The 11,879-nt window shown below is 36.3% G+C and overlaps 3 protein-coding genes across 5 annotated transcripts in view; 2 read left to right on the plus strand and 1 right to left on the minus strand.

The window, feature by feature from the left end:
- The window catches only part of LOC105459977 (homogentisate 1,2-dioxygenase), a 118,566-nt gene extending 115,657 nt beyond the window's left edge, over nt 1-2,909 (minus strand). Inside the window, exons 1-2 of one of the 2 annotated variants that reach the window (XM_011706381.1) lie at nt 2,268-2,909; nt 2,086-2,195 (exon numbers count right to left, since the gene is read on the minus strand). In XM_011706381.1, the coding sequence (XP_011704683.1) occupies nt 2,086-2,117 (32 nt within the window). In that variant the 5' untranslated portion in view covers nt 2,118-2,195; nt 2,268-2,909. Of the gene's footprint in view, nt 1-2,085; nt 2,201-2,267 lie in introns of both variants that reach the window. The other variant, XM_011706380.1, reaches the window with a different exon arrangement.
- Nucleotides 2,910-3,070: 161 nt separating this feature from the next.
- LOC105459979 (surfeit locus protein 4 homolog) lies at nt 3,071-5,475 on the plus strand. Its single transcript, XM_011706383.1, has 3 exons — nt 3,071-3,229; nt 4,196-4,870; nt 5,310-5,475. Exons 1-3 carry the CDS (start codon nt 3,179-3,181, stop codon nt 5,394-5,396), a joined length of 813 nt encoding a protein of 270 aa, XP_011704685.1. The 5' UTR covers nt 3,071-3,178; the 3' UTR covers nt 5,397-5,475.
- A 716-nt stretch (nt 5,476-6,191) lies between these two features.
- Nucleotides 6,192-10,609, plus strand: LOC105459980 (histone-lysine N-methyltransferase SMYD3). 2 transcript variants are annotated; one of them, XM_011706384.1, is made up of 6 exons: nt 6,192-6,419; nt 8,482-8,723; nt 8,998-9,302; nt 9,466-9,745; nt 9,880-10,042; nt 10,328-10,609. In XM_011706384.1, exons 1-6 carry the CDS (start codon nt 6,289-6,291, stop codon nt 10,551-10,553), a joined length of 1,347 nt encoding a protein of 448 aa, XP_011704686.1. In that variant the 5' UTR covers nt 6,192-6,288; the 3' UTR covers nt 10,554-10,609. The 2 variants fall into 2 exon arrangements, with proteins under 2 accessions (XP_011704686.1, XP_011704687.1); XM_011706385.1 differs by lacking the exon at nt 6,192-6,419 and adding an exon at nt 7,847-8,308.
- The last annotated feature ends 1,270 nt before the right edge of the window (nt 10,610-11,879 follow it).

Genomic DNA, 11,879 nt, shown 5'->3' on the forward strand with positions numbered 1-11,879 from the left:
CGCACACACAGTGCTGCGTTCTCTCGCCGCTCGATTCCCGCTGCGACGACGCTTCGAGGAACGAATGCGACCACGCTCGGTCCTCGACTTACGTAAGCCACCGTCGACCGTGCCGTCCTCGCCGTATATACGACCGCAGCCGCCCGCCGCCGTCACGAGGTCGGCGCGAAGGGATATGCACTTTTGCAACCCCGCGGCGATTTTCTAAGGAAGCGAAAATTCCACCGTTGCGAGGAATGCGAGATACGTTAGTTCACAATCAGATTCGTTTCCGGCTTTTCTCAGCAAATAAGATGATCGGGATAAAAATGTGAATATTAATATACACGTGACGTTACTAAATTTCTCCCGCGACTTTGACGCAATTATATAGGTGTGTAAAAATAGAATTTCTAGATCTAAAGTCGTTTTCCAATGTTAAATTGCTGCAAAACGAGCGAGACTTAATCTCTCTATCTCAGAGATGTTTCTCCTTTTCGAAACAATCAAATATACTTCTCTCTTGATTATGTAAAATTAATGACAATTGGATGTCAATAAACTTCAAATTAAAAAAGAGTAATTTCCAATATTATAATTATCAATAAATTTCTACGAATGCCAATAAATTAATCCATCGCAAAATATATTTAAAGATCTACAGCAATATAAATCTAACTAAAATTTTAAGTATTTATTTTATATACATTGCTCTTTGAGAAATTGATACAAAAATATATTAAAAAATGTTTCTCTCTGTAGTTATTAGAAAAGTTACATTTTTCTGTAAGAGAGAAAATATTTTGCTATTTCGAAGATTTTTGTCTTCTTCAATTAAAGTTTCCTATCGAGGTCTTGTAAAACTTATCCGATGAAAATGCTTTGTGAGTTACAAGCGTATGTATGAACGCGGAAGTTTAGCGGGAGTTCTCGCGTTTTATTGGAAAACTACCTGGTGTATATATCCACTTAGAACGCACAGATGTGAGCGAGATCAACGGGCAGAGAGATGCTCGTCAGCTCCCTTTCCTGTCCGGTCCCAAATAGGATAGGGAGTCAAGTAACTCGGCGCCTACCGGCAGCGCGGCGGCGATAGTAAACCTACTCGTCTCTATTACAACTTGATATACGCGGCGTACACACGTGGTATTCGTATTCGTATTCGCGGTAGAGCAGATAGCGGGTATCGCGGAGCGGCATCTCGAGCGAAAACTCGACGGCTCCGCCGCCGTCTCGCTCGCAGGACAAAATCACGACGGTCGCAGTTGTCGACTTCGTGCATTCGAGGAAACGTGAAAATTTCATCGAGCGTGAAACGCGATTCGCGAAGGAAATCTTTGCGGAACGTAAAAGGGAACCGAATTTATATAAAGGTGTGAGCGACATATGTAAACCTCCTTGATCATCTTTAAGCGAGTTTCACAAATCGCAAATATTATAATTAGATATGAGGAAATTCTACTTTTTTTTTCGATAAAGTAAAAAACATATTAAAGCTTAATTTTGTTGTTTAGTAATGATTTACATCTTGAAAAAGAGATAACTATTGATTTTCCAATTCTTGTACAATTATTTTATATGCGATCCGTACTGTTTCTCGATGGAAAATTATTATGGAGAGAAGAATAATACATATAATAGAATGTTTGTTTCAAACTTCAAAAATAATTGACGTTTTTTTTCAGAATTAATTAATTAATTTAAAAAACCTCTATATGTATATTGTCTTATTGATTGACAGAGACGATTGAGACGAAAGAAAAGAACGCGAAGATAAGCGTTATTATAATCTGTCAAATTTTTTTAAAGTATACGATTTATACATCCTGCAATTATAATATTAATTTTCTTCTCATTCTAAATATGACAAGATTTTATGTATACCATCCATTTCGCAATTGCAAGATTTCAACTCCACAATACCGAACCAAATACCGCAAACGTCAATTAAATTAAAATGTATAGTGCTGCCATCCAGTAGCGGTAGCGACAATTATGCATGGTTAGCGCATATTGATAAATGAAAGTAGCACATACCGACGGTGGACGCGCGATGCCTATCGACGGAGAGTAAGTAGTAATCCTTGACGAAAACAATGATCCTACCCGATGTTCCTAACCATGGAGAATACCTCCATGTTCCCAACGACAATATGAATTTCTTTCACGTCGCGTCGATTTTCCGCTCATCTTCCGTTGCGTATTCGCCGCATCTTCTGTACTGAATGAGAAAGATGTATTAGGGGATTAGATTGCGCATAAGAACATCGGATTTTTTGACGAAATACCTGTCAAGATGCCGTGAATTCTAGCCGGAATTTTTTTCACATCCGCCAAGTCGCGACGTCGGATTCAACCGTGTTGCGACGAGCACTCGACACTCGAACGAGACACTCCGCGACGACACGCGCGCACAGAGATTCGCTTTTAGACGGCAATAATGCGCGGGAAATACACGTACCGCGTTCGAACGCGGCTCTACGCGACGCGTCTCGCAACTGTCGCCATTTCTACGCGATTCTCGAGACGAATTAGCGACGTGAACTTAGCCGCGATATGTAGTCGTTTGGTTTTCTGGAAGTACTTCAACAGCCGTTGGAGTCGAAAAAAAAGTAAATGCGGCGTGATTCGAGGGAGCGAAATATATTTATATCCAAATGAGAAATGAGGAAAATCTCAGGATACGTGAGATACGTGTGGGATTTAGAATGCAGTTTACTCGAATACTGCAACTCCCCCGAGATACGTAATTAGCGACAGCGAGATACATATACGTACAGGACGATCCGCGCGATCTCGCGACATCACTCCTACAGGAAATTTCTCGCCTCGGCCGGCGAGAAAAGCCGGCGCGGGATGAAGATCGCGCCCGAGTTCCGCGCGGTTCTCGGCGGCGAGTCGAATTCGACGGCGAACGGCGCCGACTCTCGTGCGACGACCACGTACTCCGGAAGCGGTGCGCGCGCAGCGCCGGCCAGCCAGCCGATTTCCAGTTTCCACATCACACACTCGCGCACGGCGGGCGAAGGGGCGCCCCCCCCCCCAACCATTCGCTGTTGCTTCGGCGCGCGCCGCCGTGGCCACCGCCAGCACCGCTCTGCACCGCCGTCAGCCGTGCCACTTGCGTGCGCGCACGTGTGTATGTCGGTGTGTGCGTGCATGGGTAGCTTTTTCGGTTTTTGAAAGACAGTACACCACGATGGTGATCTCGCAGGAGGTGCTCTCGAGGGCGGAGGAGATCGCCGATCAGGTAAATTTTCACGGCGGTGGCGACATTCCTCGTCCGACCGCTCCGGTTGTCCAGATCCCGATCCCGAGGGGGGGGCCCTCCCCGTGTATCCGTGATGTACGAGGGAGAAACGAAAGGGAATCGGGGATCCCGTGGAAGAGCGTTACGGGCGGCCCGCTCCTATCCAACGTCATCACTCCTTGGCGCGCATGTTTTTGCCATATTTTCGTGACGCGCGTCTCCACGCGTTTGTCGCACTCGTGGATCGCAATTAAAACGTTAAATTGCACGTGGGAGGTTATGAATTATCATAGATGAACTTCGATCCTAGGCTCCTAGACAAAGAGTACGCCGACGATCGAGCCGTGGCGAGTTTCCACATTTCTCTCCTTCGACGGTCACCTTGTACACAACATGTCGTTTTGATACAGATTTTTCAAATGGGTCCAAGATACCTTTACGGCTGCATATGCGTAGAATGATGACTTTGATTTTTCGCCGATACACCGTTCTTATCATCTTGTTGTTTTCAAATTTGTTTCATAGAGAGATAATTGAACTAGTTTCAGTTATGACAATATTACAAACGGAAATGTTACATTTTTACCTAAGTGTAGTGTTTATATGCAATGAGACTGCAGTGGACATATGGATCCTACAAACTGCACTTTCACAGACCTACTTTTCATACTTGTATGCACAATTTATGACATATTATTTTCTGCCCAACCTAGTTTCAAAGTTTATGTATAAAAAAGATTATCCATGCCAAACAGTAAGATAAAATTTGACAGAAGACAGGTTCTAAAATTTCTAGAAAATCTGCATAGAAAATCTCTCATAAAAATGTAACTTTTAAGCTACGCTATGCTTGCAGCTTCAAAATCCTGCAAATCATATCCCTTTCTTGACACAATCTTTTTGTTTAATTATTGCCATTGAACTGATTGAAAAAGCATATATTAAAATATTTATTTATTCCGACAGGTTATCCGCAATGGCAAACACGTGCTTCCGACGTTGGCACGATTATGCCTCATCGCTACATTCCTAGAAGACGGTTTACGAATGTGGTTCCAATGGAGCGAGCAGCGGGAGTACATGGATGCCTCTTGGGGCTGTGGAAAATTCCTGGCTACCATCTTTGTTCTTGTAAATCTTGTGGGACAACTCGGCGGATGTATCATGGTGATTGGCAGATGGCGAGTCAACATAGCCTGCGGCGTTCTCTTCTTCATCGTGATCCTACAGACTATCGCTTACAGCATTCTATGGGATATGCAGTTCTTGTTCAGAAATTTGGCGCTGATAGGAGCGCTTCTGTTGGTATTAGCTGAATCCCGAGACGAAGGCAGATCGCTGTTTGCCGGCGTTCCTAGTCTTGGCGACAACAAACCGAAAAATTTGCTGCAATTAGCCGGTCGAATATTGTTGGCATTCATGTTTGTTACGCTGATCCGCTTCGAGATATCCTTCCTGCAGATCCTCCAGGATATCGTTGGCAGCATCCTGATGTTGCTAGTGACAGTCGGCTACAAGACTAAACTGAGCGCATTGCTACTTGTTGCTCTGCTGACTGCATTGAACTTCTACCACAATGCGTGGTGGTCCATTCCTGATTATAAACCGCTCAGGGATTTCCTCAAATACGACTTCTTCCAGGTAAATTTCTCTGATTTTGCCAATTGCACGATTGGAAAATATTTTGGATATTTATTTTTAGTACATTAAAATTTATTGCAACAAAATACGCGAAGAGAGTTTCTAATATATATATACTTTTTAAATATTTTAATAATTTCTTGATATTTTATTTTTGTAAAATAACTTTATAATACAAGGTGAAAAACTTAGTTAAATTAAAAGAATTTAATTCTTATATAAGCAGAAAAAATTGCTAATTTCTGCTTATATAATGCAGAGAAAGAACTAAAATTTTAATTGTTTTGAATCTAGAGTTATCTAATTTTAAACAATTTTGAAATAATAATTTTTGTATAGTTAAATATTGAGCTTGATTTAATACAATTCCAATGTTTAATTTTATCCTTTATACAAACGTTCTGGCATTTATTTCTCACGCATTTGTATTTTATTACAGACATTATCAGTCATCGGTGGCCTTCTGATGATAGTCTCTCTAGGTCCAGGCGGTGTATCGATGGACGAACATAAGAAAGAATGGTAGAAATAATTCCATTTGCGGATATGAAGGATGTATGCGTCATTGGGTTGTTGTCACGAAAGATAAACCGAATTATCAGGCCCCTCTTTTTTTTTATCCCTACAATATGAGCTCAAAGAAATCTTAGACGAATTGCACTTGATGCATGGATCTCACCGGTCCAGAGCGATCAGTTTATGTTGACTAATCGATAAATCGAGTTTTATATTTCAACATTGCGACAAAACGCTTGAAAGTTTTCGAGATGGGTAAAATTATCTACGATAGAATGTAAAGTTAGTATGAAACAAGAAAAAAGTGCATACATATACATACATACACACACATGATGATATAGGACAGTTAATTAATTGTAAATACGACGCTGCATCTGATGGTGGATAATGTAATTTTTTCCATGTATTTTTAATTTTTAATCGCGAGCGCGCTGAACCAATTGTTTTTAAAACTCGTATTTTAATACCGGATATATGCTTCCACTCTTCTAAATCTTAAGATCTACGAATTTCCGGGGAGAAGAGATCCGTCGAGACCCTAGTTTTACTCTGTAACCTTTTTTTAACTTAACTGACTGTAAATAAGTGTTCCAGATTTGTCTTAATTGTGAAATATAATAGAGGAAGTGCGGGTTGTTAATGAGAAATCAGCAGGTTAAGGGTTATTATAGTTAGCTCCAATAATATGTCATGCGAAAATAAACCGATCTTAAAATAGCGTGCGTTCGAGCCTCTCTTTACATCAGCAAAACGAGAAAGAGAGAGGGAGAGAGACAAAGAAGAAAGAGTAGGAAAGAGGACGCCAGTCCTACAAAGTTACTAGGGAAAGTGCAACGCCTTCTCGACATTTTCTCGTGACTAACCGGCGAGAGGGCAAAAACTTTAAGAAGTTTGAAAAGATGAGAATCAAGAATCAAAGGTGTAAGCGAGTACCTGTGAACCGAGGTACGACTATTTTGTACGGGAAACCATTTGCCTATGTTGTAAGATCGGTGGTGCGCGACGAAAGATGCGACCATTGCCTACGAAGGTAAAAATGTTTTATCAGATATATATATATATATATATATATATTATATATATATAAAAAGATAATCTTGATAGAATCATCTTTTCCTATTGTTCATCCAATCCTAAGCCTTGTTTTATTGTATCATTGATTGTTAAGCTTATATTGTCTTTACGACTTTACGCTAATTTATCATTACAATCGGGATTATAAAATAAAATTATTGTGCGATATTTTATACATGTATAAAATTTAATAATTTTGTTTTACTAAAAATAATCAGGACATATCTTGTAATTTATTGAATACTTATTGTTATCGACGAAATCCTAAAGACGATTGTCCTCTTATACAGGTTGTTCCTCAAGTACATTGCCAATTACTCAAGGGGACAATTCTTTGGTTTATTTTAAGTAAAAAAGTTAATATAAACATGTGTCCTAAGCGGCTTAGTTTTCGAAATTTAGGGTATTTTCAAAAAAATTACTACAAATAAAAATGTCAATATTATTATTACAAATATTAATGTTATTATAAATATTAATATTAATATTATTACTACAAATTTAGACAGATTATTACTACATGTTTAAATTTTTTTTTAAACACCCTTTTTCAGAAACTAAGCCGTTTAGGACACATATATGTTTGTATGAGCCTTTTACTTGAAATAAAGAATACTGTGAATATAACTTCTGTAATTTTTGTATAGAATTATATATAATGTATATTGAATGACAAATTATTTAAATTTGAATTTCACACGCACATTTTATATTAATCTTTACAAACCTCACTGATGTTGCAAGTGTAGCATTAAATGTGGAAGACGAGCTCAAAACTGAGTAAATGCTACTTTTTGTGAACTCAAAATGAATTATATAAATAGTTTATTGAAAATTCAGACTTATTTTTTCATTATATACACTTTCTATACTTCAGTCTTCTATTTTACAGTGTTTGAGAATATAATTCCATTTTATATTAAATAAAACTATAGATAGCATTAAAAATTAAATCAAAATCCTTTTTCAATTTTACTTTAAAATAGAGCATATGTGTGCTTAAGATGTAAGTATATATACTTTTATTAAAATTATCGGGGCAAGAAAGGAAGAGAGAAAAAAATTGTCAAGTCTTTTTCATAAATTATAATGTTCCATATGTTTGAAATAATTTTAAATAAAAAAATGTTATAATTTTAATCTTCATTATTTACAATATTCTTGGTTTTTAATTTTAACTAATTTTTTTAATAAACATTTAAACATAAATTCTTGGATTGTAATTTCTCATTTGAAAACTATAAATTATTTTTAAAAATAATGGATATTTTAACATAAGAATTCTTGGATTGTAATTCCTCATTTAAAACATTCAAATTAAATTTTTAAACGATGAATATTTCAACATAAAAGACAACAAATAATAAAAACTGCAGTTCAAAAAATCGGAGATACAAATTGTTGGAAACAGCTGTTTACATAAAAATTCTTTAATTCGATAAAGCAAAAAATGCACTCGAGTTTTTACATTATTTAAAAATGTATATCCTGTTATAATTTTAATTCGTTTGAATTATGAGGAATTACACCACGAATAATCTATCGAAGCGAGAAATGCAACGGGAAATCGGGAAAATACGATGTTAAAATTCAAGGTTAGGAACAACTGAGCCGGTATTTCGTTCGTCGAACGAAAACAATTAAGTTAGGTTAGATCACGCCTGAGAATTTTCCGAATGAAAAGACCGAGTGTGTTTCGTAAATGTAATTGTAACTTAACGCCTGTGCTCGCAAAATGAGCAGCGATATAGTGAAAAGGGGAACAACAATCCTCACTGGCAAACCATTTGTCTTCACTCTTAACTCGAAACACAGGATTACTCGATGCGACAATTGTTTGAAGAGGTATATAGAACGGTTTGTGCAAAACCGATTAAATCTGACGATTTTCTATTGCATTATTTTGAATTAGGTATTTTAAATTGAATAAGCTTTATATATCGTAGATCAAATTATGTATCGTCAAGTGTAAACGCGTTTTGTATACACGAGTGCCGTCGTGTGATTTGTCATTGCAGCGGAAAATTGTCGAAGTGCTCGGGATGTCAGTACGTGTACTACTGCGACCGTAATTGTCAGAAGGAATCGTGGCCGACGCACAAGGCAGAATGTGCACGTCTGAAGAAGGTGTTGCCGAGGGTGTTGCCGGATGCGGCTCGACTCATGGCACGTATAATTCTCAAGCTGAATCAAGGCGGAGCCGACGAAGTGGGCTATTACACCGAGAACAACTCTCGGAAATTCAAGGATTTAATGTCTCGTAAGTACTATTGTTTTTCTTCCTAAAAGGAGAGGCATTAAAGCCTGGCTTCGATCTTAATCTTAAAATCCTAAAATTCAACTAATGAGAATATACAGCTAGATTTTGGCTAGGACTGCAGCTATGTATTGGTTGACATCTAAGGATTTTAGGCTTAAGACCGAAGCATAAACCTAAAGCCTAAGAAAAAAGAAATACATGAATATATATATATATATATATATATATATATATATATATATATGCGTAATCAACTCGTATCTCTGGATTGTAGATTATTCAGACATAAAAGTAGACGCGAAGCGAATGGAACATTTCACCACGTTATGCGGAGTTCTATTCCAGTTTCTCGATGAGACACACCTACCCAACATCGCGGAACTGATGGGTATTTACGGCAGAATGTGTACCAACAGCTTCAACATATTGGATCTCGATATGAACACCATCGGTGTTGGCATTTATCTGGGAGCGTCTGTGATAGACCACAGTTGTAAGCCCAATGCAGTTGTTGTTTTCGAAGGGACTACCGTTATCGTCAGAACGTTAATGGACCTTCCATCTTTGGACTGGTCGCAGGCAAGTATTGATAAATCATTGAAAATGATCTAAATCTTTTATTCTATGGCGTTCAAAAATTCAATTGTAATTGATTCTCATGACTCTTGATAATTAAAAGTGAATTAATATACTTGGACGTACTTAACATTTCAGAATTTGTATGATTTTCTTTTTTGTGCAGATAAGAATATCCTACATCGATTTACTTAGTTCTAATAATAACAGACGCGAGGAATTGCGTAGTTCGTACTACTTTTGGTGTGATTGCGAAAGATGTAAAAAGGAGGAACCAATGGCCGAGGCGGCCGCGTGTCCAAACTCATCGTGCGACTCGCCGTGTTCGATTGAAGCTGACGAATGCGAAAAGTGTGGCGAGAAAATGTCTGTAGAATTTAAGGAGACATTTCGAGAAGTCGTCGACTTTACCATTCACCATTTGGAAAAAATGAAAACTATGGCTTGTATCCTTTTGATATTCACATTAAGAAGTTTGATAATATTGTTTTATCTTAATAGCATCAAATTTTGGAAAAATGCATTTATTCTATACAACAATAATATATTTTTCTTAATATTTCCTTATTAACGACAATAGATCTTGACGTTAGTAAGATATGTTTGAAGAAGCAGAAGGGTGTAATGTACAAATTTAATATACAACATGTCCGTACTCTAGAGATGGCTCATATCGCGGCCATGAACTTGAAATGTTGGGAAGATGCAGAGTTTTATGGCAAGGAACTCATGCCAGGATACTTGTGAGTAATCATTTATTTAATCGAAACAGATGAAAAATAATAAGATAATTCATAATACACACAAAATGATTTTTAATCTTCAAAATATTAATATAAAACTATCATTGTTTTATATTTGCTTATTTTGCTTATTATAACATTGTTATCAGAATGTATATGTGATTCGTTAGCCGAGAATAATTAATGTGAAATGATAACTTAATAGCGATTCTCTGGCGGTTCTATAATAAATAAAAGCTATAAAATTAATAATTCTATTTGAGGATATCATTTCTCGTTTTTCAGATTGTATTATGGGGAAATACACCCGTTGACGGGATTGCTGTATCTTACGACAGGAAAGATACAGTTGCACTTGGGAAAACCGAAGGAAGCGCTCCGAGCACTAAACAAAGCGAATACAGTATTAATGATAACACACGGTGATAAGCACTCCTTGGTGAAAGAGGAATTGAGACCTTTGCTCTATCAAGCTGTTATGGAGTCGAACAGCGGTATTCACAGCGCGTAATGATCTTGTTGACATTTTTGTAATTTTTAGTAATAAATTATTTTTACAACACGAAATATTTTTTTATTTTTAATATATGCTGATTATTATAACTTTTTAAATATAAAAACGTAAACATTTTTTTAGATAATGCATACTAATGCATTTGTTAAGACATGTTTGTATTTCTAATTATATCATTATTATCGTTCGTAATATCCACGATTTTATTGGCAAATTAGAACACAATAAATAAAAAATACATAAAAAAAAAATCAAAAATATGACACTCGTTCGTAAGCGATGTTTATTCTCGAGGATAGAACGATCGATACATTTTTCGGAAAATTGAACTCTTCGAGATAACGAAATCGAAATCTTTCACATTTTTCTTTGAAATGAAGTGAATGTAAAGTAAAATTCAGTTCTAGTGATATAAGGAGAAGATAAACGCGAGAAGCAGATCGCATTACGGGATTAATGAGATATCTACGATTTTATTATCATGGGCTGGGGGGGAGGGTTTATTGGCGATCGATTTTTTATGAATGGCACCAGAGAGGATAAAACGTTAATTACGTAGTTATGTCAAGGAATGTTACCGGTACACACATTACCGACGTTAGGAAATATAGTCGATATATAAAGTGTATATAATCTCTTTGGTATAAAGGCGAAGTCTGAAAATAAAAATGTCCTGCACGCGTTTAAATGAAATCCATTCACAAACGCCTCAACGTGTATATTAAAATACACGTAGCTATATATATATGTACTAGTATAACAAAAAAGACATTATGTAATATAAACTTACAAAAAATTATATGATAAAATTACTATATTGCAAATAAACAATATTTTTTATGTAAGCTACTTTATTTAACCAATTATACTAGCAATTAGCAAGTCATTGACTAAACTTAGAATTTTTCTAAGCAAACTGTATTTAATTTAAAATACAAATAAAATTTTGATTGGGCTAGAACAAATTAGCCCTCCACCACCCCCGCCAATTATAATCACAGCGATCCTCGATCTTCTGTCCCTGGCAACAAGCTAATACATGACGTCAATATGATGACAAATAACGTTTATAGTTTGCTACCTAAGTGGCACGTATTCTTATACGTTTAATTATATATATTTATATCTTATTTTTTATATAATGCTTTTTACATTTACATTTATATTTTATTTTATGTTTATATCTTTTGATATCGAAATGTACAAAAAAAACTTCAATATACAAAGTACATAAATATAACTATACAGAGATTAAATATACTTGAAAATTTTCCAACTATGTATTTTTATTTTATATTTTATATAAGATTTAATTGGGTTAAA

Source organism: Wasmannia auropunctata, unplaced genomic scaffold (genome assembly GCF_000956235.1).
Source record: "Wasmannia auropunctata unplaced genomic scaffold, wasmannia.A_1.0 LD333485.1, whole genome shotgun sequence".
NCBI lineage: Eukaryota > Metazoa > Arthropoda > Insecta > Hymenoptera > Formicidae > Wasmannia > Wasmannia auropunctata.